This window comes from Vipera ursinii (assembly GCF_947247035.1).
Source record: "Vipera ursinii genome assembly, chromosome: Z".
Taxonomy (NCBI): domain Eukaryota; kingdom Metazoa; phylum Chordata; class Lepidosauria; order Squamata; family Viperidae; genus Vipera; species Vipera ursinii.
Window position 1 is genome coordinate 107,909,658 of NC_139517.1, and position 26,554 is coordinate 107,936,211.

The window sequence follows — 26,554 nt, forward strand, 5'->3', positions numbered from 1 at the left end:
ATTGCAGTTGTCTCTGCAGAGGGTTTTTTTGGCAAAAATTCATCAGTGGTTTTCTACTTTCTTGATCCTAGGGCTGAGAGGGATTGACTAGCTTCATGCCTAAGGTGGATCTAGAACTCATGGCCTCCTCCAACAAACAGGCTGCTCTCAAAATTATAGTGCTGCAAATTTTCTTAGAATGGATGATTACAGACTGCAAGTACAGTCATAAGCAGTGTTAAACAAGAGGAGTCCCTATAGATACAAGATACAATCATTCTCTGAGTTTGCCTGGACAAGTCCCTGCAGTTTTCTTGACAGGGGTTTCTCTTCAGTTCTGTTCAGTTGTTTGCCATCACCTTCTTCCTAGGGCTGAGAGAAAGTGAAGGGACTTCTGTCAGCCAGCTGGCTTTGTACCTAAAGCGGAACTAGACTTCACAGATCTCCCGTTTTCTAGCACGATGCCCTAACCACTACACCAAACTGACGCTCAATAACTTCTTAGTAGAAATCAGTAACTGCTGGGTCCATGGTGCTCTCTGAGCTTGCTTGTTTTCTTGCAGACGTTTCGTTACCCAAACTGGGTAGCATTATCAGTGCTGAACAGGCTATATTAATACGAACACAGATTTTATTATTTCTTTTCCTGCATGCAGTGATTTTAAGCAACAACCCATACTGGTCTCAGTCGGAAAGATCCACGCATTCCCAACGCAAAGACAGCCCAAGTGGTCCTTAATAAGAGGACCACCGATTTCGGGAGGGAAGGAGCTGCGGAGGTTCGCCGATTGGCTACCTTGAACGAGCATCTGCAGCGGGACCAAAGGGACAGAGAGCGAGATAAAGCCCTGGAGCGCTTTAGCTTTGGAAACTCTCGGTTTTCCTTACCACGGAGCCTGGAGACTCTCCAGAAAGAGGCGCATCCTCCAAGCCCGGGTTTCGCTTCTCTCCGGCGGGGCTCCGCCCTACTCCCACCCATTTAGCCGGCCTTAGATCCGGTTCCCGTGCGGCTCCGGCGGCCGATAAGGTTCCGGGTCGGAGGCCTGATAAATGGGCGCCGCCGCTGGTCGCGGGAGGAGCAGTCGCCTTGTTGTGGCTGCCGGAGATGGATCGGCTTAAGTCGGGGCTGTGAGGGCCGGTCAGAAGAAGGGGAGGCTGAGGAAAGAGAACCGCGGACGGGATCGGCACTCCGAAGAGCAGCCTTACGAGCAGCCCTGCAGCCTGCGCGGAACAAAGCGGGGAGTGGAGACGCTCCGGAGCGGCCGCTCCGATTCTCATCCGGCTTCGTTCCTGCATCTCCTGATTCTCCTTCCGTGGAAGCCGGCGGCGGCTGTCTACCTTGTCCTCGGCGCCTGGAAAGCAGGCCGATCGCCCGGGAAAAGCAGCTCGGTAAGCGCGAAGGGGGGGGGGCGACAGGCACACGGGCAGAGGTTGCCCCAGGAGCGCTGCGGGGTGGATGGAAGAAGGTTAGAGGCTCCCAGAGCAGATGGGAAGCGTTGCTGAGGGGAACGGTGTGAGGGTACTCGGAACGAGACGTCTTCCTCCTTCGTCCCCAGATACGCCTGGCACTTAAAAGGGAGAACCGCAGTCTTGGTAACCCTTGTACCGTTTGTACGAGAGGGATCTCCCTCCCCATCCCCATATACTTTCTCATGCCCCTTCCCTGTAGGCGCTGCTGGGAAGGAGACGCTCAAGGCCGGGGGAGACTGCAAATCTCGGCGCCGGTAGGCAGATTAGCCTCAAGGTTTAATAAAAAACAACAACGGTAAAGCTGTGGTCCTAGCCGAAACTTAAATGCCTTTCGGGGGAGTTTATGGGGGCGAGTTGGACGGATCTGTGGTACTATGGAAGGCCCGTGGAAGGTGGAGACCCAGGCGGGTGGAAGAAAGTCCGGTTCAGAAAACGCGGGGCTTAGCTTTTGCCTCAGAGCGTTTGGCTGAGATTTCCAGCAGCCGGGTTGGAAACACCACCACCCCCTTCGGACTATTCTCGTAAACAGTAATCCAGAGGAAGGGGTAGATTATTTTCCCCCTCTCGGGAAATGTTTTATTTTTCAGTGTAAGTTTAGCAAGTAAAATAAAGATTTCCAATAGATTTTGGCAATTTTTGATGTAGGATGGACAGGTTCTAATTGATTCTAATTAACAATGAATTGAAGGATGTGGTCTTTTATATGGAAAGACATGCATCAAATTAGAGTTGTAGAAAGTTAATTTACTGATTGATAATGGAGTACTGTCTGTGCACGGATTTCTCAGAAATTATTATGTAAGGGGCTAGTGTGAAGTGCTTTCCAATTTACCACATAAATTTCCACTTCTTTCTTACAAAATTGATCAGGTGACAGATTCAATTTATCTGCTAACTTTGACTTTTCTAGGCAAACAAAGTGATTTTCAAAACAGGCAAATCAAATTTCTCCCTGTTACATCATGGAATGGTTCAAGAAAAGCTTTTTATTTTTCTATTTCATTCTATTTCTATTGACAGAATTCAGATTGTGATTAGAGCTATCCTATTTTTATTATTGATCTTTAAGTATGCCCACTGTTTATGGAAACAGCTGTTAGACTTGAATGTATTTAGTAGCATTATCCTCTACAAACAAAAGCCTGAGGACAGGCTCTTAGATTTCAATCACTTTGAATAGGATGTTCCTTCATTTGTCCATTTTTAAAAGCTGCCTTTAAGTTCAGCTAGCATTCAGCTAGATGGCAAACCCAAAATGGACAATGAGAATTTATGGCTAAAGCTGTGGGATTAAATTGAACCTTTTGTGTGGTTAAATGAAAGGGACCTTATCTGAAAAGCTTGAGAAAGGAAAATGTTTTAGAAATTTCCAATAAAATTGAATGGCTGCTAAGCATAATTGCATTTAAATTAGGTAGTTTCCAAAGTATGGGGAGTAATTATATTACTCATTTATCCAACCAACATATCTTTATCCAGTTACGAGTGCCACATTTTCAGAAAAAAAATTAAACTATAACTGATAAAGAAAAAGGTGCAGCAAACTGTAAACTAATCCTTTCTATGAGTGTTTTTATAATATAACTTTAAGAAATCACAACTAAAACAGTAAAGCACTTTTCTTTCATACAAAAGAAGGGTGAGACTTATTCCCTATTACCATATAGTGGAGGCTATTGAAGTTTCAGTAAGGAATTGATTGTTAGGAAAAAGTTCCTTAATGATAGGTATAATTAAGCATATACCTATACCATGAGGTTGCAGGGAATTGGATACCACTTGGCAACTGAACAGCAACATATTATGTACATCCATATATACCAATGGAAGCGCTGGAGATGTTTGTGATTATTGCAATTGCATGCACGTTAATTCCATAAAATTCTATAATTTTATTTCAAACTATATCAAGCCTAAGCTGATTTATTTGGTTTTGATTTTGAGTTAGATTTTATTACCTTGTTTTTCTCTCTCTTAATATTCTATAGCAAGCATAATCTTTAGGGACTGAAATGGGCAGAATTAAATAAAATCTATTGGGAATCATTTTAGTATAAATTTCTGAGATTAATGAGATTGGACTCAGGGAGCTCAAATAGCCTTTACAACTCTTTGACTCTTACTATAATTTCATAAAAAATTCTGAACCAAGTAGTTTTATCTCTAATACTTTTTTAAAAAAGGTAAGAAAAGGGGAAAAATTAAAAAAGTGGGGAAGGAAAGCAATAGCTAAACCATAGAATTAAATCAGATACATATATAAAACTTACATGAATATATTTTTATATTTATTTATTTATTTATTATTTATTAATGGGACTTATATCCCGCCCTATCTCCCGAAGGACTCAGGGCAGCTAACAACAACAAAATTAAAGGTCTCTGTACAATAAATTAAAATTAAAAATTAAAATAAATTAAAGATTAGAGTTAAAATTGTAAACATAATTAAAATCCCTGTCAGTCCAGGTCAGCCAGGTGGAAAAGGAGTGTTTTGAGGCCGCGGCGAAAGGACTGGAGATCTTGGGCCAACCGAAGCTCAGGGGGGAGCTGGTTCCACAGGGCTGGCGCTCCCACAGAGAAGGCCCTCCCCCTGGGGGTCACCAGCCAACATTGTCTAGCCAACGGTACCCTGAGGAGGCCTTCTCTGTGTGAGCGTACTGTTACGTACTGTTACGTTCCCGGCAGCAGATGTCCTGCAAGTATCCCGGGCCTAAGCCATGTAGGGCTTTAAAGGTAAGTACCAGCACCTTAAATCTCACCCGGAGGGCAACCGGTAGCCAATGCAGCTCACGCAGGAGGGGTGTAATATGGGAGTATCGGGATGCTCCCATCACTACCCGTGCAGCCGCATTCTGCACCAGCTGAAGCCTCCGGGTGGTCTTCAAGGGCAGCCCCTTGTAGAGAGCATTGCAGTAGTCTATACAGGAGTTAACAAGTGCGTGAGTGACTGTACGTAGGGCATCTCGGTCCAGAAAGGGGCACAACTGGTGTACCAGACAAATTGGGCAAATGCCCCCCTAGCCACGACTCCAATATGATCTTCAAAACTGAGTCGTGAATCCAGGAGGACGCCTAGATTGAGTGCTCTATCAACGGGAGGTAACATCTCTCCTCCTATAATCAAAGATGGAACCTCTTGGACTAAACGTGATGTCGGTACGTAAAGCCACTCAGTCTTGGCCGGGTTGAGCCGGAGCCTGTTCTTTCCCATCCAAATCTGTACCGCTTCCAGGCAACGGGACATCACATCGAGGGCATCACTGGGTTGGTTCGGGTTGGAGATGAAAAGCTGGGTATCATCAGCATATTGATGATACTTCACCCCGAAGCCACGGTTGATCACTCCCAGCGGCTTCATATAGATGTTGAACAGGAGGGGCGAGAGCACCGACCCCTGAGGCACCCCACAACTAAGGGGCCTAGGGGTTGACCTCTGCCCCCCTGCCAACACCGTCTGCGAACGGCCCGAGAGATAGGAGGAGAACCATCGTAGAACGGTGCCTCCCACTCCCAACTCCTCAAGACAATGCAGCAAGATACCGTGGTCGATGGTATCAAAGGCCGCTGAGAGATCTAATAGATCTAATATCTAATAGATATAGATCTAATCACATATGTAAAATTTGTGATTTCACATTTACACAGATTTAATTGCATGTATGTTTATGTGTATGTATGTGTGTATATAAACAATTTATATTTCTTTAGTAATTTTCAAAATTTATAAAGGCATTGTTACTTTTTTAATGAAGAATGTACAGAAGAAGAAAATGATTACTGTTTATAAACTAAGGTTTTCAAAAGATCACTGCCTTTCAGTTTCAGCATATTGGCTTGGATAATTGAAAATTAAGCACTTTGTTTTACTTAAGATATTTTTAAAAAATAAATATGAATACCTTCTGTGTTTTGTAATTACTTAGTATTTCCTAAACATACTATTTCAAAGCATCAACAATTAAAGCTGTAAACAAATGTCTTTCTGTTAGTGTTTAAGAGACTTTAATAGTTAAAAGTGGCTGCTTTTGCTTTGTTCTACTGGGATAGATTATTAATAAATGCAGAAGATCAGAAATGTCCTTTTAATTGAGTCTTCTTTTAAAGAAGTGAATCATATGACATAGTCTCATAAATAGAATGCACTGTTTAGCATGAAAGATGTAATACACAGTTCTTACCCAAAGCATATGCTATTGCTGTAATACTTAGCTATATTGTTGAACAATCTAATACAGAGAAAGTGAAAAACTTTTTTTTCTATGATAATAAACATGATGAACTTTGAACTTTATTTCATGCTAATCAATCTGAAAAAAAATAGAATTGAATACCTGGATGATGGATAAAAATGGAAAAGATATGAATCTTCACAGAATACAAACAAGGAAAGATTTTGCCCTCACCGTTGCTGATTTTAATGTTTATTTGTTGTTGATCACCAACATCTTGAAAATATGTCAGCATTCAGTATGTTATGTTTTTTTAGCTTTTATTGTGCCAAATGCTGCTTAGGTTTTAAAAAAACTAAGCTCACTTTCCTGCTTTAAAATTATAATATTTATTAAATTGTTCAACTCAAATCATATCAAACTTTTCAGAAAGTTCAAAACTACTATTAAAAAGCACAGAAACTGTTTTCTAATAAAATTTGATTTTTTTAAACTAATGGTTGATTATTTGGCAGTGAGATGAACAAATGTATTGAAACTGTGATTCTATCTCTTAAAGTTTATTGGGGTGCAGTAAAAAGGTACCTGTATTCAGGAACCCAATTTTTTAATTATTACAAAGTCTAAATTGTTTTCAGGTCATCCTCTACTTATAGCCATAACTGGGACCAGAATTCCCATTGTTAAGCAGGGCAATTATTAAGTGAGTCATGCCCAATTTTGTGATTTTTTTTGCCATAGTTATTAAAAATGTGGGTTAGATAGCATCACCACCAGATGGATTTGTAGCTGGCTGACAGGCCGTACTCAGCGTGTGGTCCTCAATGGAACTGCATCTACATGGAAGGAAGTGTGTAGTGGGGTGCCCCAGGGCTCTGTTCTGGGCCCAGTGCTCTTCAACATCTTCATCAACGATTTGGATGAGGGGATAGATGGGGAACTCATCAAATTTGCAGATGACACCAACCTGGCAGGAATAGCCAATACTCCAGAAGATAGGCTTAAAATACAGGAGGATATGAACAGACTCGAACACTGGGCACTATCTAACAAAATGAAATTCAATGGTGAAAAAAGTAAGGTTCTACATTTAGGCAGGAAAAATCAAATGCACAGGTATAGTATAGGTGGTACCTTGCTCGATAGTAGTAACTGTGGGAGAGATCTCGGAGTCCTAGTGGACAATCACTTAAATATGAGCCAGCAGTGTGCTGCAGCTGCCTAAACAGCCAACACAGTGCTAGGCTGCATTAACAGAGGGATAGAATCAAGATCACGTGAAGTACTAATACCACTTTACAATGCCTTGGTAAGGCCACACCTGGAATACTGCATCCAGTTTTGGTCACCACGATGTAAAAAAGATGTCGAGACTCTAGAAAGAGTACAGAGAAGAGCAACAAAGATGATTGGGGGACTGGAGGCTAAAACATATAGGGAACGATTGCTGGAATTGGGTAAGTCTAGTTTAATGAAGAGAAGGGTGAGGGGTGACATGATAGCAGCGTTCCAATATCTCAGGGGCTGCCACAAAGAAGAGGGAGTCAAGCTATTCTCCAAAGCACCTGAAAGCAGGACAAGAAGCAACGGATGGAAACTAGTCAAGGAGAGAAGCAACCTAGAACTAAGGAGAAACTTCCTGACAGTTAGAACAACTAACCAGTGGAACAACCTGCCTCTAGAAGTGGTGAATGCTCCAACACTGGATGTTTTTAAGAAGAGACTGGACAGCCATTTGTCTGAAATGGTATAGGGATTCCTGCCTTAGCAGGGAGTTGGACTAGATGACCTCCAAGGTCCCTTCCAACAACTTCTTCTTCTTCTTCTTCTTCTTCTTCTTCTTCTTCTTCTTCTTCTTCTTCTTCTTCTTCTTCTTCTTCTTCTTCTTATTATTATTATTATTATTATTATTATTATTATTATTATTATTATTATTATTATTATACAAGTCACTGCATTTCTAATGTGAATAATGCAGTTGTTAAGTGAATCTGGCTTCCATTGACTTTGCTTGTTCGGAAGCTGGTTAAGAAGGTTGCAAATAGTGATCAGAAGGTCCCAGGATGCCAATTGCCAAAATTTTGATCATGTAACTGTGGAGGTGCTGTGACCACTTTTTAAGGACCACTTAAATCCTTGAAGGATCATTTCACAAGTGACCACTTAAATCACTTTTTCAATGCTATTGTAATTTCAAACGGTTGTTAAATGACTAGTTGTAAGCACTACTGGTATTGAATCTTCAGTTTAGTAATATAATGCTGACTGAAAATGGGTACTTTCTGATTAAGTTCTCTGAGGTTAATAATTTAAATATGGCATGTCTGCAAAGCTGCATATTTGAAGTTAAAAGTTCTTTTCACCAATAAATGCAGTGAAGCATCTATTGATTTATATCAGACATGTCAAACACAAGGCCTGCGGGCCAGATGCGGCCCATGATGTTTCATGTGGCCCGCGAAGCCATCCTGGAAACAGTGAGGAAATAACCCCCGCTGCCTTGGCCCCGGCCCAGGCCGCCTGGGAGCCAATGTACAATTTTGTGGTGGCCATCTATGCTGAAACACATTCAGTCTTAGCTCCACAAGGCTGTCTGGAAACAGCGAGGGACCGTCCCTTGCCGCATCAGCCCTGCCTCCTGGGCACACGCTGGGGAGGTGTCACCCTTTGTGGGGAATGAAGATATGCATCATCATGTGGAAGTGGCCAGCAAATGGCACTCACCTACTTCACATATCCGGCTTGATGGGCTCCGGGGGATGGGTTTCTGCAGGCACTGGGGCGCTGTCCTCACAGCGTCAAGAGGCTGAGCTGGGCAGCATGAATCCAAAAAGAAGTGTGATGCCGCTCAGCCCCTAGCCCAGGGGTATCAAACTCAATTTCATTGAGGGCCGCATCAGCATTGCGGTTGCCCTCAGGGGGCCAGGTGGGTATGGCCAGGGTGGGCGTGGCCTATTGGGTGGGCATGGCTAAAGTGCGTATGGCCTACTGGGTGGGCGTGGCCAGCTCTACATCATTCGCATCAAGGGTGCCTATGGGGGCCTGGGCAGGAGTGGGACAGATCTGAGGGTCTCTGGCAAAAGGAGGGTCTCTGGGCCAGGGCCAAGGCAGTGGGTGCCGTTCCCTCACTGTTTCCAAGATGGCTTCACGGGCCACATGAAACCACTTCGCGGGCCGGATCCGGCCCCCGGGCCTTGTGTTTGACATGTCTGCCCTAGCCTGCCCGATTTTGGGAGGCAGCGGGGCGCTTTTCTCATAGCACCAAGAACTGAGCCAGGTGTTGCGAATCTGATGAGAAGTGCAATGCTGCCTAGCTCCCAGCCTGTCTGGTTTCAGCAGGCAGCAAGGTGCAAAGCTGGTGAGCTTCGCACTGCCCAGGTCAGCCTCTCGGTGCTATGAGGAGAGCGCACCGCTGCCTGCCGAAACCAGGAGGGCTGGGCGGCATTGTGCAGGTAACGTTGACTCTCACATTGTTCTTGACATCCCCTCCCCCAAAGCCCACCAAGCCAGATATGTGAAATAGGCAAGGGCCATGGGCTGGCCACTTCCAGTCGATGGTGCATTTCTGCATTCCTCATGAAGGGTGACACCTCCCCAGCTGCGTTTCTTGCCTGTTTTTCTCCCTCCCTCATATTTTCCCACCATTCTGTTCTAAGGAAGGAAGGAGAGGGAGGGTCTGAGGGAAGTCCTGCCTTAGTCCTGCCCTGCTGCCCTTTCACCATCCCCTTGCCCCCTCCTCCTGGCCTATCCTGGGGGTCTCCCATCCTATTGCTTTGGATACAAAGATGGGTCTCCTCCCATGGAGAGGGAGTGGGGCTTCCCTCTGACTTTGTCCTCATACCCATCATGAGCAGCCTGGCTAAGGAGAGCAAGCACAGCAGCAGCAGCCTTGAGGAGGAGGTAAGTATAGCTGGGCACCCTCTTGGGGAAGTGTGGCTGGGCTTGGTGCCGCAGGTGCTTGAGGGCCAGGCTGGGTGTTTGACCTCTGCTGCCCAGGGCTCCAGGCAGCCTGCAGCACCACCCAGCCCCTTGTCGCATGGCCTGAGAGGAACAGTGAGGCTCCTCCAGTGGACCATGCCTTTGCACTTGCCCCTGTCCCACCCCCTTCTGCCAGAGACCCTCAGATCTGTCCCACTCCTGCACAGGCCTCCACAGGCACCCTTGACGCAAATGATGCTGAACTGGCCATGCCCACCCAGTAGGCCCCCTGGGGGCAACTGCAATGCTGATGTGGCCCTCAGTGAAATTGAGTTTGACACACCTGATTTATATGATAATTCAAATTACACATCCTGTTTCAGACTTAATAGACCTTTAGAGTTAGAATATAAAATGTGCACAATTTATTTTTGTAAATTCCAATGTTTTGGTCAGAACATGAGTTAAGAGTTACAATTTCTGTTTTTGAAATTCAAAATATATTAGCATTTTCAAACTTGCCAGAATTCTTATTTAGAATGAAAGATACAATTGCTAAGGAAAATTTATTGAAAAAGCAGTTCTGTGATCTCAGCAGCCATCCTTTCAGCTGAAAGTATTATATCATTAAAGTAGGGGGGTTCTGCAAATTTGAAATGGTTTATTTTATTTTTACATAATAAATATTCCCATCAGATAAATTACATACAGATTAATGTACTTACATCAAAGTCATACAATTTAGGTGAATCCAAATTGTATGAAATTATTTTGGACTGAATATTTACAAAAACCTTTCCAGTACTTGCAGTTTTGCTGGATACTTTTGAGTATGATATAGTTTTGGATTTGAAAAATTCAGAGCAGTTTCAATGTTTTAAACTCAATACAAAAGATATGTTCCAAAGATATTTTTCCCACTAAGCTTAGATTTAGCTGTTTTGAGAAACATCTCAGTATTCTGAGCTCTAATGAGCATTGCAGCTGGATTTTTGTTTTGTTACGTGTGATTGTTTCTGGTTGTTGTTTTGTTTTAAACATTTAAAATTTTTCAAGCCTAGCTAGTACAGCAGCATAGATTGCTCTAGTCCTTGTAATAATGGGCTAGACTGGATGGGAAAAAGTGCTGAAGTAAAGAAGCAATTATTTGAGCATAGGGCTAAAGAGCAGCTATGGATTTATTGAGAAATAAATTTATTCCAATAGATTGTTAGTGCTAAATGCAGTGCTTTTTTGTAAAAGAAAAAGGTGCCGGAACTCACACATGTCATACAACCCGCTTTGCCTACCCTACAAGGTTCCATCCAACAAAGGTGCCGGAACTCCGTTCTGAGCGTTCTATGAGGAAAAAAAGCCCTGGCTAAATGCAAAAACTATTACTGGTTGCTTTATTTTTTGAGCAGTGTATTTATGTATGTATTTCATCTTTGCTCCTATGCCTTCTTGAGATTCAAGTTACCGGTATGTTTGAATGCAGACTTTGTAGGCTTATTACTAACCACCCAGTCTAGAGAAAAAGGATCAAGGAAATATTTTTCAATAAAAAATATAAAACTCCTTATAGGAGACCGCAAAAAGTAGTTGAATCTGTTGTGAAGTACATTTCAAAACAACGGAAAGGGATTAAGTATTTCTTCTTCTAAGTAGAAATCGCGACTTAAGATTTCTTCCTGTCCATTGGAAGAAACCTCTCCCCATTAGTAATTCATTAACGAGCTAATGTAATCAGTACATCTTTAATAGACATTTCACTGTATGATATGCCATTGGCAAGAATAATACAGCCAATGGGGAATAATATATATAATAGTTAGGCGTAATAATTTATATTTCAATTCAAGTTTCTTAAGGCTGTTGATATATCTGCTTCCTCTTAGCTGAGCATTCTTGGTTAATATATTCTCTATTAAATGTGTAAGTCTTTCCTAATTTCATGCCTAAGAAACAAATAATCTATAATCCGTTTAGTGCTGGGCCCTAACAAGTAGTCACATTTTAGTGATTGAAAAATGATGCTCCTTATCCATTCAGAAAAGAACCTAAGATGGTACCTGCCTCCATAACTTATTTGCTGCTAGCCCCCTCTGCAGCTGTGCTTGTAGGAACTTTTGAATAGTCACTAAACAGGGCAGCTGTTAAGCAAGTACTACCTGTATATATGTAATTTAGGAATGTTCATGAAACGAAAAGCATGTAACTCAGAACAAAACACTTTGGAAACAATTTGATGGCACATAAATCAGTACAGTAGTTTTCTTGCCAAATGTGGACACAATTTACCAATTGCTTTTTTTCCAGAAATTTTTTTCCAGCTCCCTAATTTTGCTTATGGTCCTAGTGGCCTTTTATCCAAGTACTACCTGGGCCTGATCCTGCTTAGCTCCTCAGCATTGACAAAATCAGCTAATTTGGATGAAAAAGCATAAAGAACATCTTCAGAATAAGGTTAAGAGAATTTTTCTTCGGTAGACTGGGGGAAAGTTCATTTTTGTTGTAAATCTCTATTTGCAATTGGATAAGTTAAAATGTTATGGTATTTTGTATATGTCTTAAAAAGTATTTGCTTAATGAATGAACTATCTGTTCAGGTTAATACTTTTCTGAAAGGTAAATACTCTACTTAGTGTCATCATTCTTCTTGAGTTCCCAAGTGCTGCTGCTTGGCAACAGCAACAACAGCACAAATTGAAGTAATACTTGGTAAGAGAATGCATCCTGTAGTTGCTAAATAGCTCTCAAATGTTTTTCCCACTTTTATAGTCCTATACTAATATAGCTGAATATTTTTTTGTGATCTGAAGTCAACAAACAATTTCTAATTGTTTATTTTAATTACCTTATTTCTGTGTAGCATTGCTATGCAATGCCAATAAATTACAGTGAATTCTGGGTTACATTCACAAATATTAAGTTGTTTTATGTTATTTCGTAGTTCAATATAATTTTTTTTGTTATATAACCAAATTGAAATAACATCCTAAATTTTAGTCAATAATGGTTTTGATTATATAAATGTTAGATTTCGTGTATATGTACTTTTAAAGCAAATGCTATCATAATAGGGTTCAATAGTTATTTATTTCCCCTTTAGTAGAGATAATTGGTGCTATTTTAAAGCATAGTCAAGATTTTATCTATTCATTATATTTCAATTGTATTGTGATAAATTCTTGTCAGAGTGTGACTTAGTAATACTTCACATGTTTTACTACGGGTTCATAATAACACACTATTTCAAATGATAGTTGTTATTGGGAATAGACAGGGCTTTTTTGTCATAGAACGCTCAGAATGGAGTTCCGGCACCTTTTTTGGATGGAACCTTGTAGGGTAGGCAAGGCGGGTTGTATGACATGTGTGAGTTCCGGCACCTTTTTGTTTTACAAAAAAAAAGCACTGGGAATAGAAGATACTTTGACCTCTTTTGGATGGGTGTATTTTGCCAAAGTGAGCTAGAATGACTTTCATTGATCTGGTTTTCTTGATGCAGATAAAACAGAAAACTATTATGAACCTGATAGTTTCTAGTTTAACTACAGTTCATGTCATGGATTTACAGGCATAGCAAACATTTATTCATATCCTATTAAGCTGAATTAGGTAATACAAAATGGGTCATTACCTTGATATTGTAAATGAAGTTAATTATTACATTTTGAGATTTTCATAAAAGGAAAATCACAATTTTTATACAGTTTTGTGATAGTGTACACTGTTTATGGAGTATGGAATTTGTCTATTCTCCACTGTTAATCTATGTTTATCAATTACTCATTCAGTGACTATTCAAATGTATGACTGCAATCATGATTGATAGTTATGAGCAGACCTTATAATTATGGCTGTCACAGTGTCTTGCAGTCCTGTGATCATGATTTTTGACCTTCTCTTCTGGGTTCCAATAAGCAAAACCAATAATAATTGGAATTCAGTCATGTGAGGGCCTCACTTAATAACCCAAACAATCCTTGCTTAACAACAGCAGCCAGAACTGCCAGAAATAAATGAGGCAGTCACAAAGATTTTTTGACCTATGACTTTGTTATTTAACAACGGAGTTTGGAGACCCAATTAGCATTGTTAAACAAGGACTACCTGTATGGAATAAGCTCCATCAATCTGCTCTCCTCCCTATCTTTTAAGTAACTTTAGCTATTATCTTAGTGTTTATATTCCATTAAATGCTAAAATGAAATCTCTCTTATTTTGTTAAATTTTATGTCCTGACAGGAAATATCTTTTAAGTAGCATAACCTGATTATATTGCTTCATTGTAATGTAAAAAGTGAACTATATATTTATAAGCTGTTGGTAGAAAGCAATTACTCAATATATTTCTTAATACAATCATAATGATAATGCCAGCAAATTATATTTATTCTTTGATAACTTTTTGTTTTTATACACAGAGTTGCTCTATGAGAGAGATGAGCAGTCTATAAATTTGATTGATTGATTAATTATATCCCTTGTAAAGTAATGAAAAGGAATGTTGGAAATATTAGCTTCTCTTTTGGCACAGGACCACAGTTAAGTAATGTCTGCATCTTCAAGCTTTACTTCCTTGCTTTCCAGTCTAACCTGCTTTTCTCTAGTCTCCTGTCAGCTCTTCAGCATGGAACAGGAAGGAGACAGTCTTGATAATGACTGGAACTGTACTTTATTAGCTTAGGCTATAATGGCAGAATCCTGAAAGTCAAGCCATGTTTTCCTTTACCTTCCTTTTATAACTCAAGTATTTAAGGCAGAGTCAGTTTGAATTCCTTTCAAAAATTTTCTTTGACTCACAGACTTAAAACATGGTTTTGTAATACTGTTTCTCCAAAGTCATCTCTGTAATTCTTTGCCTCTTCAGATTAATTTCTTTCATTTTGTTTGTCTAGTTTTTGTTTCTCTTCAGTTCAGCTATTGTCTTTTGGTGTTTGTTTGTCTTTATGAGCACATAGATTAAACAACAAACAATATTATGGAAGAATTCTGGCAGAAATACACAGAAGATGCACTTTAACAACTTTATCTAAACCTTATTGTACCCAAATAACTTCTATGGCACAAAGTTGCTATGAATGTTGCAACCCCATTGGGGCAGAAAAAATAGGGTCACACATCCATGGTCTGCACATCCTGTTCAGATCTTTTGAATTATCTCTCAGTTTTATGATATCATCACATAATAAAATTATTAGTTGTAGCGAATAGTACAAACTTTATGCTAAAGTTTCTGTTTTAGACAATGGGAACAAAAAGGCACAAAATCAATAAAGTACTTTAAAACATTGCAAAGAACATGTGATGCTTACAAAAGGCTTATCTGTTTACTGAAAGTGTTTGCCATAAAAATTCTTACTTAAGACACAGCATCTCATCCAAATACATTGAGATTTTTCTCTATTTTAATTCCATACTAGTTTAAAGTAGAAGTCATTGTAAAATTTAGCATTTCCTAATTCAATTAGCTGAATTAATTAACTGAATTAAACAACATTTTGCCCAGTATAGGATACCTTTTAACTCCAATTTCCAATTTCAGTGTCTTTTAATTCTTTGTTAACTATGCTATAATTAGCAGGTTATCTTGTATTGTTGCAGAATAAATTTGATGGAAGCTTATATTGCTTTTTCCAGTGGTTAGAGTTCAAAGTGTGTTTTTGGACATAATATTTTATTAGGTTTTTCTAGTAAAGATGTTATAATTTAACAGAATACATTTTAAAACTGTGTAGGAATAGCTAGAAGAATTCCCTTTTGTCTAGATAAAGTCATTGAAGTTTAAGATTATGATTTATTGTAATTATTCAGTATAATCAGTTTTGACAAAACATAGTAAAATTTTTCAGTAGAATTGGAATACTATTTTTTTCTTTCAGACTTAAAAACATGCTACTGATCTTCAGCCCAAGTTATTGAAAAGGCACAAAAGAAGCACGCTTATTAGTATCAACATGGGAAATACAACTACTAAGTTTCGCAAAGCACTTACAAATGGAGATGAAAATTTGGCCTGCCAAATATATGAGAGCAATCCTCAATTAAAAGAATCTCTGGATCCTAATATTTCTTATGGAGAACCTTACCAGCACAATACTCCATTACATTATGCTGCTAGGCATGGGATGAATCGAATATTGGGGTGAGCATTGTACACGTACATTTTCATCTTGCTTCAGTGAGACACACAATAAGATTACATTATTACCAGATGGTTCCTACATGATTTTATTTTTGAAGTGGAAATGTAATTTCATAAAGCATGGACAGTACTGATTAGTATTTCTGCCAGACCCAAATAAACGAACACAATGAAATGTATCAATAGGATGCATGGAAGCTGGGAAAGTCTCCTGGCAACATAATATTCTGTTCATTTAAAATGTCAAGTGGAAGGCTATTTCCGTATTTTTCACTTAGCTAACTAGATTGCTATATATGCTTAGATAAAAAGCCATAATATTTTATTTTGTGGTGGATTAGTAATAAGCCAAAAGTTTTAGGACATTAAGCACTGTTTGAAAACATAGTTTGCTCTTGGGTTATTGACTGTAGTTGTAACTTAGTGAGATGGTCAGTGAAATGGCTTGCTTGACTTCTGCAATTGTGGATAATTCTTGGTTTGTTCTTGTGCCTCATGCAAATATCTATCTTAAATCACAAAAATGCAAGGCAAGACATTTATAAATCAAGGAGAAAGGTGAAAAATGTGAAATTGGCCAAAGAAGCGGTAATAGCTTTGCTCTTTGCTTTGCTCGTCTATATTATTTAATTCTGGCTTTTTATAATTTATTCAGCAGTCTATATATAGCTTGATATAATATGTAACTATATCATTTAAACATACTAAAATTACAACTTGTTTTATACCTCTAAAGAGGTAAAATATGTTCTTCATGGATGACCATTTTGTTCTAAAAGTGATTGAAAATTATTAGTTTTACATTTTTCTGTCCTTGCAGAAATATCTTATACAGCCATGATCAAGAGATGCTTTTTAGTTTTTCTTATATTTTTGTACTTATTTTTCTCTCGATATGCAGTTGTAGCATTTTGGCTGTGTGCTATAATAATATGTGATTGGTTATTTACAACTGCAATTTGTTAGTAAGAGACCAAAGTTCATATTAAAAATCTGAAAGTATAATTACTGTTTATTTTTTTCTTCTTGTGAACTGTTTTACACACATCAGAACTGTATGTAAAATTTTCTCTTCAGTGATTTCACTATTTTAGCTATCCTGGAACTATCACATTAGTAAAAAGTTCAGTACTTATTTTAATTGCATGTCTTAGCAGAAAGAATTCAAGAACTAATTATTATTTTTCCTGAAACATTTTCAATTCAGTAGCATAGGAAAAATATAATTCAGAGCTGCTTAAAAATCAGAGTAGTAAAAATTGTCCTCCAATTACATAATTATTCTCTTTGTACAGGACTTTCCTTTTTGTGAGAGATGGGAACCCAAATAAACGAAATGTGCACAATGAAACTTCTATGCACTTGCTTTGTATGGGACCTCAGATTATGATTTCTGATGGAGCTCTTCAACCTCGCCTGACAAGACCCTTTGAAGATGATTTCAGAAGAGCAGATTGTCTACAGATGATCTTAAAATGGAAAGGAGCTAAGCTTGATCAAGGAGAATATGAAAGAGCTGCCATTGATGCTGTTGATAACAAAAAAAATACACCTTTGCACTATGCTGCTGCCTCAGGAATGAAAACTTGTGTAGAGGTAAAAATTCATGAATAGGTAGACCTTGATTTATGATCACAGTTGGGACCAAGATTTTCTTTGCTAAGCATGATGGTTGTTAAATGAGTTATGCCTGGTTTTAGTCTTTCTTGCTAGGCTTATTGAGCAAATCATTGCAGTTGTTTAGTGAATCATATGGTTGTTATATGAATGAGCTTCTCCCATTGACCTTGCCTTTCAGAAGCCAGTTGGGAAGGTGACAAATGATGATCACATGACCCCAGGTCTCTGCAACTATTGTAAATATATTCCAGTTGCTAAAAGTCCAAATTTTTGTCATATGATTGTGGGGATATTGTGACAACTGTAAGTGTAAGGACTGATTATAAATCAATATTTTCACTGCTTTTGTAACTTCAAATGGTCACTAAGTGGCTATAAGTTGAGGACTACTGTAAATACTTGCTGAAGTAAATAAAAAACATATACTTGGCACAGAAGATAAGCAACGTCATAAATATCAGGCAATGTTAATAATTTAAGAGTGTTAAAGCACTAAAGACACACTACATCAAGAGCCATATTTTATATTACATTTTTTACATTTATATCCTGCTTTTCTTCTGTATGGAATTACAGGTAATACTTATCAAATTTGGAATGAGGTTCCATTCAGTCACTGTTTAACTTCAACAGATTTGCTTCATCAAGCACAGTAGCTATTCTTAAAATACCTTATGGCATTCCATATGTTTTACTATCTTAGTTGTAGAAGTGTAACCTCTGAATTTAAACTTAAATACCAACTTTTAGACGATTCTTCAAGTTACATAGTTACCATGGAGAAGCCAGGAATACTTCAGTATTTCCAGCAGCTCTAGAATTTCTTGTTATTTCCTTATTGACTAGGTTTATTTAGCCAGGATGAGAGACCTGAGAAAGGGCCAAGATTTCAATCTGATCACAAGATTTTTAAAGCTAAATTTCTACGAGGCTCTTTATTGGAGAGAATCACTTGAAAAAAACAAAATGTTGTTTCTGCAAAAGATAATGCCAAGCCCTATTATTTGCCACTGGCTTGTGGAAAAGAGTGATGATGCTAAAAATAATGTTTGATTAAAAGTAAAATTGTAGAAGGAAGACTGAGTGGTGACAACTACAGATTACACATGCTAGAGCTTAAACTGCTATGCCATATTACTATTAGATGTTTGTTTATTCATGTCACAATTAAAATAAGGCATACTAAATGACATAAAATTAAAAATATAAAATATCAGGTTAAAATATGTACTAGTTAACAGATCTTGCCCAGAAACTAGCAAAATTAATTGCATAGAAATGAGCACCTCACTACACTTTGGATGCTTCTGGATTGAAAGGATTAGCCAGCTATAACCTGTTGCCCAGGGAACACTCAAATGTGTTAACAGTACACATTCTTTGGGGAAGCTTCTTTTATATCCCATACTACTAAGCTTGTAAGCCGCCCTGAGTCTTCGGAGAAGGGCGGGATATAAATGTAATAAAAATAAAAAAATAAATAAATACTAGAGGAATTATAGGTTTTTAAATCTGAGCATAAGTATGCCATGAATAATACATGTGGCATGAGTGATACGTATATGACAGTGAACTGCTGGAGAAGTCCTACCCTCAGCTACAGTGCATGAAGTTTCTTGATGCTGTATTGAAAAATGTTAGAGCACCATTTAAACTAATATTAAATACTGGGTCCATTTGCATGTGGCAAGCTTGGAATTTAATATAATTTTGATACATTTTTGAAACAAGTGTATAATTGTTCATTGATATTTTTTTACAGTCTCCACTATAGGAGAGATAAAAAAAATAATTGTATGACCCAATCACTATAACACTTTCTAGAAGTTATTGCTTGTTAACACTTAAATGAAGCTGGCTGATAAAGAAAACATTCCTAAGTAGGGGGAAGACTTTGATCTTTGGTGAAAGCAAAAAGGGAGTTTAACTAAAGTTGAGAGCCTGCAATTTCCCTATTCCTGTTTCCTATCTAATAATGAGTGTTTTCACAAGGGAGAAAAGTTGGGGAGTAAAGTAAATCCAAGGGTATCTAAAATCCCCTTCCCATTCCATCACCTTATTCATGAAGAGAACATATCCTTCAAAGAGAATACAGATTGCTCAGAGATTAGTGCCAAACCTGATCCTTGGCCAGATTTCTGAGAGTGTAATTTCCTCCTTTCTCCCCCTTCCAGATTTTGGTAATATTAGCTAGGTCTGCCCTTTTATGCATAGTGCAATTGTGGAGTTCTAGCATTTAATAGCTGTACAGGTGCCCCTGAAATCCAAAGAACTGGCTCTGGCTCTTGATGTGAGGATTAGGATCCAGAAGGAGGGAGTCATATAAAGATATGGAATCTGCTTTTCCCAACATGACCCACCACACCTACTTTGTGCATTGCAATCAAGGTCCTGTTCCATGACCTTTACCTTCTAGCTAATACTTTTTCTGTCTCCCAAGGAAATCCACAGCCTTTTGATAAAGGAACATTCAGTCAGTAACTTTAGGTTAGATCAGCTGCTTAGGTGCCATAAGTTTGCTTTCACCAAATAAGGAAGCCCTGATAAAAATGGAAAACTTGAAGCCTTTGCTTTCACCCACGTAACAAGACAAGATCCCAAAGTCCAAACCCAGTGCTGTCTCCAAAGTCCTTTGCAAGAAGCAGTTCCTAGGCATTAATGCAGGTTACAGTAGTGCAGCAATGACATTGTCACATTCCAGACTATAATAAAAAGAAACAGTCTTCCAAACCATTTTCCTGAAAAATCCAGATGAATTAAAAAGTCAATGGATAAAAAATAATAAGCCAATGGAACTGATGCTATGTCAGTAGCTGCCAACCAAAACCTCATGCTTTCTTGAAGCTCTTGCTTCCTTCCACTCTGGTAAACCTAGACTTTCATGACATAGAGACAGATTGCCAAAATGTTAACTGCCAACTTAAAACTGTCCAGAATTCTAATGCCAGGGATTAACCAACCATGTGGACTCCCAGATAAAATCTCCAAATTAGAGCAAGTTCTGTACCTCAAGCCATGGTGCCTAAACAGGACAACAGAGACTTTTGCCGTCTTCTCCAGCAGTTCACATGTCGTGATCTAACAATATTTCCACCTCTTAGTTGAAAAAGACCATATTCCAAGTTGCCAAAATCATACATCAACACATCAAACCTCTAAATCAACACATGCTAGCAGCCACCTTAAATTTGCACTTCTCTTAAATATTTTGGTTGTACTATCAGTGAAAAAAAACTATCATATAAAGTCATTGCTTCATATTCTCCTACAGCGTCTGAAAGTTTGTAAGATGTTTATATAAAAATAGCTCCTGAAATTTCTTGACTTTCTATAGTATTATATGTAGTATCAAAAAAGACACTGATATTTCCATTTAATTTTCAGCTTCTTGTAAAACATGGTGGAGACTTGTTTGCTGAAAATGAAAATAAAGATACTCCCTGTGACTGTGCAGAGAAGCAGCACCACAAAGAGTTAGCTCTCAATTTAGAATCTCAGATGGTTTTTTCACGAGATCCTGAAGCTGAAAGTATTGAAGCGGAATATGCTGCTTTAGATAAAAAGGAGGTAAATTAAAATGAAGAATGATTTATATTAGCCAAATATGCATCTTCTTAATGTGCTTTTTATTAGAAAAAGCCTGAGTCACTAGAGAACTGTGTAATGTTTATTGTAAGCTCTTGGGCTTGTGTATTAGAATCACAAGGAACTGCTTTATAGCAACTTGATTTATACATCTAGCTGTTGCATTCTCTAATAAACACAAACTCTACAGAGACTTTTGGAAAGCAGAGTTTTTTAATGTGATTTGCTCCCTCTTCCTTCTTTGAACTGACCCAGTAGTCCCCAATCTTTTGGTCACCAGGGACTGGTTTCCTGGAGTGTGTTTTTTCCATGGACCAGTGGGGCATGGTTTCGCGCACTGCTTGGATCCTGCACTTGCGCAGATGAGGTTTCACTCGTATGTGTAGTCTGGTTCCTGGCAGCCATGGACAGGTGCTAGTTCCCAGCCTGGGTATAGGGGACCCCTGATTCGACCTATTGTGTTAAAAGCTGATAATCCTCTGAAAGGTAGCAGTAAACCAAGTAAAAACTGAAAGCAGCATAATATACTTGCAAACCTGTGTAATCTTAAAAAATATATCTGTTTTGTGCCTCGGGCTGTTTTCAGTAGTTTTTAAAAGTTCTGATAGGTATAACAACATTACGGTTTTAACTCTCCAATTTCTTTAAAAGAGTTAAAATGGAGGATCTGCATTATAACGAAGCATAATAATAGAAAATGAGGGGAATAATAATAATAATAATAATAATAAGTTGGAAGGGACCTTGGAGGTCATCTAGTCCAACCCACTGCTGAGGCAGGAAACCCTATACCATTTCAGGCAAATGGCTGTCCAATCTCTTCTTAAAAACTTCCAGTGTTGGAGCATTCACCACCTCTGGAGGCAGGTTGTTCCACTGGTTAATTGTTCTAACTGTCAGGAAGTTTCTCCTTAGTTCTAGGTTGCTTCTCTCCTTGACTAGTTTCCATCCATTGCTTCTTGTCCTGCTTTCAGGTGCTTTGGAGAATAGTTAGACTCCCTCTTTCTTGTGGCAGCCCCTGAGATATTGGAACACTGCTATCATGTCACCCCTCATCCTTCTCTTCATTAAACTACACATACCCAATTCCAGCAACCATTTCCTATATCTTTTAGCCTCCAGTCCCCCAATCATCTTTGTTGCTCTTCTCTGTACCCTTTCTAGAGTCTCGACATCTTTTTTACATCGTGGTGACCAAAACTGGATGCAGTATTCCAGGTGTGGCCTTACCAAGGCATTGTAAAGTGGTATTAGTACTTCACTTGATCTTGATTCTATCCCTCTGTTAATGCAGCCTAGCACTGTGTTGGCTGTTTTGGCAGCTGCAGCACACTGCTGGCTCATACTGAAGTGAATGTCTACTAGGACTTCGAGATCCCTCTCACAGTTAGTACTATTGAGCAAGTTACCACCTATACTATACCTGTGCATTTGATTTTTCCTGCCTAAATGTAGAACCTTACTTTTTTCACCATTGAATTTCATTTTGTTAGATAGCGCCCAGTGTTTGAGTCTGTCCAGATCCTCCTGTATTTTAAGCCTATCTTCTGGAGTATTGGCTATTCCTGCCAGCTTGGTGTCGTCTGCAAATTTGATGAGTTCCCCATCTTTCCCCTCATCCAAATTGTTAATGAAGATATTGAAGAGCACTGGGCCCAGAACAGAGCCCTGGGGCACCCCACTACACACTTACTTCCATGTAGATGCGGTTCCATTGAGGACCACACGCTGAGTACGGCCTGTCAGCCAGCTACAAATCCATCTGGTGGTGATGCTATCTAACCCACATTTTTCTATCTTATCAAGTAGTAGGTTGTGATCTACTTTATCAAATGCCTTACTGAAGTCCAAGTAAATTATATCTACAGCATTCCTCTGGTCCACTAATTTTGTCACTTGGTCAAAGAATGTAATAAGATTTGTCTGGCATGATCTGTTTTTGACAAACCCATGTTGACTTTTAGTGATGACTTTGTTTGCATCAAGGTGTTCGCTGATTTGTTGTTTGATTATCTTTTCCAGAATCTTCCCAGGTATTGAGGTCAGGCTGATAGGTCTGTAGTTTCCTGGATCTATTTTCCCTTTTTTGAAGATGGGAACTACATCAGCTCTCTTCCAGTCCTCTGGTAATTGCCCAGTGCTCCAGGATCTTTGAAAAATATAGTTCAGTGGTTCTGAGATCACGTCTGCCAGTTCCTTGAGCACTTTGGGGTGTAATCCATCTGGTCCTGGTGATTTGAACTCATCTAGGCTGGACAGGTGTTCACTTACCATTTTTGTACCTATCTTAACTTACATTTCTATTCTGTTTTTTATGGCATTGGTTTTGGTAGGTTGGACTGTTTTTTCCCTTTGTGTAAAGACAGATGCAAAAAACAAGTTAAATAGTTCTGCTTTCTCCCTGTTGCTTGTCACCTTCTTGCCACTTTCCCCCACTAATGGACCAATCATTTCCTTAACTTTTTTCTTGTTTTTTATATGTTGAAAGAAGCACTGTTTGTTATTTTTGACTTTGGTCGCAAGCCTTAGTTCATTTTGAGCCCTAGCTTTCCTCACTTCATCTTTGCAGGCACAGGCTGTTTGCTGATATTCTGCCTTAGTTATGTGCCCCTCTTTCCAATTCTTATACTTGTCCTTTTTATCTTTCAATTTATCAGAGAGTTCTTTATGCAGCCATGCTGGTTTCTTTTGAGAGCTGTTATTTTTCTTCTTTGTTGGTATTGTACTAGACTGGGCCTTTATTATCTCACTTTTCAAAATTTCCCAAGCTTCTTGAGTTGTTTTCCCCTCTAGGATTCTCATCCATGGAATTCTTCCCATGGTCTCTCTAAGTTTATTGAAATTAGCTCTTTTAAAGTCCAAGATTCTAGTCTGGCTGTGTTCTATTCCTTGTGCCTCCAGAATGTTGAATTCCAATATTGCATTATCACTTCCCCCCAAGGTTCCTGTGGCTTTGACATTTTCTATCATTTCATCTCTGTTAGTGAGAATTAAATCCAATATGGCTAATCCCCTAGTTCCCTTCTCTACTTTTTGGGAGAGAAAGTTGTCTGCTAGGTTTGTCAGGAATCTGTTTGATCTTCCACGGTACAGAGTTTGTCTCCCAGTTGATATCAGGGTAATTAAAGTCCCCCATTACTATTGTGATGTGCTTCTTACATACCTTAGTTAGCTGACTAGCAAAAAGTTCATCTATTTCCTCTGCTTGATTGGACAGCCTATAGTAATACACCTATGGCAATGTCATCCCCCCCCCTTTTATATTGACCCAAATGCATTCAAGTTTACAGTTTTCGTCATTGTTGTGCTCTATTTCTGTAGAGATAAAGTTATTTCTTATATAGAGAGCAACTCCACCTCCTCTTTTGTTTAGTCTGTTTCTTTTAAATAGTTTAAATCCCTCTAGCTGTGTGTTCCATTTGTAGCTTTCGTCCCACCATGTTTCCGTAATGGCAACAATATCATATCTGCCCTCATTTACCTGAATTTCTAGTTCACCCTGCTTACTGTTCATACTCTGTGCATTAGTGTATAGACATTTGAGTCCTTTATGACTGACCCTGTGTTTACTTGCTGCATAACTTGTGTGGTGCCTGGCTTCCCCTATTTTCTGAGATTGCCGGGGACAGTGATGTTCTGTATCAATTAACTCACTGTCCCCATTGTTTAGTTTAAATGTTCCTCCAGAAAAGCTGTGAATTTATTGCCAAGTAATTCAGTCCCTTTCTTGGATGGATGCAGACCATCTCTTTTATACATTTTTTCATTGGACCAGCTACAGACATCGTGACTAATATAACCAAAGCCGCCTTCTTTACACCACTCCTTTAGCCACATAGGGCTATAGGGTATATAAAATAGGGCTATAGGGTATATAAAAGCAATTAAATAAATAAATATTAAATTCTGCTATACGTTGGCCTTTTCCATTTTGCTCCTTATACACTGGTAAAACCTCTGAAAAAGTAAGCCTACAGCCTATTCTGCTAAGTTCCTGCCCCAAGCTCTGGAAATCATTCTGCACAGAGAGTACATCTGTTTGGGACAGATCATTAGTGCCAAGATGTACAATAGCCTCCACATCACAGTCCTTGCTGGCATTCTTGATTATTTTAGAAATACGCTTCTTGTCCCTACTGGCAGTAGCACCTGGAAGACACCTGACCTCTTTCAAAACCTCTGTGTCCTTTCCTAAATTTACATCCCTTATAATTGAATCACCAACCAGAAGGTGGCTTCTCTTTTTGGATGCCTTTCTGTTCTGAGTCAGCTGTGCTGACTCAGGAATTCTGGGAGTTGAAGTCCATGAGTCATAAAAGAGCCAAGGTTGCCTACCCCTGCCCTAGTTATATATATCATAACAGAACATTGTATAAATTCATGCTTTCTGAAAGATTCAATAGGAGAAGAAAAAATACTTAATGACAACCTGAAGAAACGTGACATTCTAGGAGCCATTAGTTTCCTTTAAAAAAATCTGAAAAATAATTGTTACTCCATATATATGCTGAAATACACGCTTGAGCACATTGCATATCTACTCTAGTGATTTTGAATTCTTTATTATTCAAATTGGCTAAAAATTGAAAGTCATAATCTCTAACTCTTACACAGACTATATATAACTTTAAAATTTAGCAACAATCTTCTAAATGTGCCCTCCACTAACTTGCATTAAAGTTTCGGTTACAAGGACAAGTACAAACTTTATAGGGGAATGTTTGGGTTTTGTTTTGGCCTGAAATCTGCATTGGCCAGGATGATAGTGCACACTCAGTGAAGCTATATGTATATAATCAAGACCAAGCTTCTCTCTCTCTTTCTTCACATTTGTATTGGAAAAAATATTAAAAGTAAAACTCACAGCTTTTTATTCCACTTTCCACTGAAATGGACAGGCCTTGATGGCTCTGAGGGCTTCAAAAATCAATTTCGGGTCCCTGGTATAATAAGGGATTATTGTGTAAAAAAATGTGGAGGTTAGGTTGCCTTGAATAGTTGCCAAAAAATTCATTTTAAGAATTTTTTTCCGGTTCATTTTGAAACATACTTATAAATAAAATATTTTTATTACTTATTCATTCCATCACATAGCCATATGAAGGACTACGACCTCAGGATCTTCGAAAGCTCAAAGATATGCTGATTGTAGAATCTGCTGATATGCTGCAAGCACCATTATTTACTGCCGAAGCTTTGCTCCGAGCTCATGGTAATCAGCAAAATTTTAATAACAAAATATGCTAATATGTTTTTCCTCTGCTTTTCCAATAAAAATGACAGACTGTTGTAAACGCAAATTGCTTAAATACTTTATTCGATTTTGCATTTCTGGTAATTTAATCCATTCCTTATGTTGCAAAGTATAAAATCGTTTTTAATGTTGATACTAGTGAGATTATATTTAGCATTTTAATGATCATCATGGAAAAAATAATAATTTTATTGGTGCCTGGACACTAAATGTTGGAAATCATTTTCCTCTGATGCTAGATAGGTCTTCTCTTTATGAAAGAATAACCAGTGGTGGGATTCATTCATTCAGTTCGCACCAGTTTGGCAGAACCGGTAGCTAATTTTTTGTTGCCCAGGCCCAGAATGGACTTCCAGAAGCGGCATCCACACAAGGAACCGGTTGTTCATATATTTGAATCCCACCACTGAGAATATCCTAATAGTG

At 38.8% G+C, this 26,554-nt stretch overlaps 2 protein-coding genes across 9 annotated transcripts in view; one reads left to right on the forward strand and one right to left on the reverse strand.

The window, feature by feature from the left end:
- KRIT1 (KRIT1 ankyrin repeat containing) overlaps positions 1–952 on the reverse strand; it is a gene marked incomplete at its 5' end in the record, with an annotated part of 28,215 nt that extends 27,263 nt beyond the window's left edge. For 2 of the 3 annotated variants that reach the window (XR_014494313.1, XM_083378580.1), the window contains one exon: positions 868–952. The remainder of the gene's footprint in view (positions 1–867) is intronic. The other variant, XM_083378581.1, reaches the window with a different exon arrangement.
- Positions 953–1,032: 80 nt separating this feature from the next.
- Positions 1,033–26,554, forward strand: part of ANKIB1 (ankyrin repeat and IBR domain containing 1) — a 63,012-nt gene continuing 37,490 nt past the window's right edge. For 5 of the 6 annotated variants that reach the window (XM_083377254.1, XM_083377258.1, XM_083377256.1 and 2 more), the window contains exons 1-5: positions 1,033–1,368; positions 15,407–15,669; positions 16,965–17,265; positions 20,674–20,856; positions 25,969–26,086. In XM_083377254.1, the coding sequence (XP_083233380.1) occupies positions 15,482–15,669; positions 16,965–17,265; positions 20,674–20,856; positions 25,969–26,086 (790 nt within the window). In that variant the 5' untranslated portion in view covers positions 1,033–1,368; positions 15,407–15,481. The remainder of the gene's footprint in view (positions 1,369–15,406; positions 15,670–16,964; positions 17,266–20,673; positions 20,857–25,968; positions 26,087–26,554) is intronic. The other variant, XM_083377257.1, reaches the window with a different exon arrangement.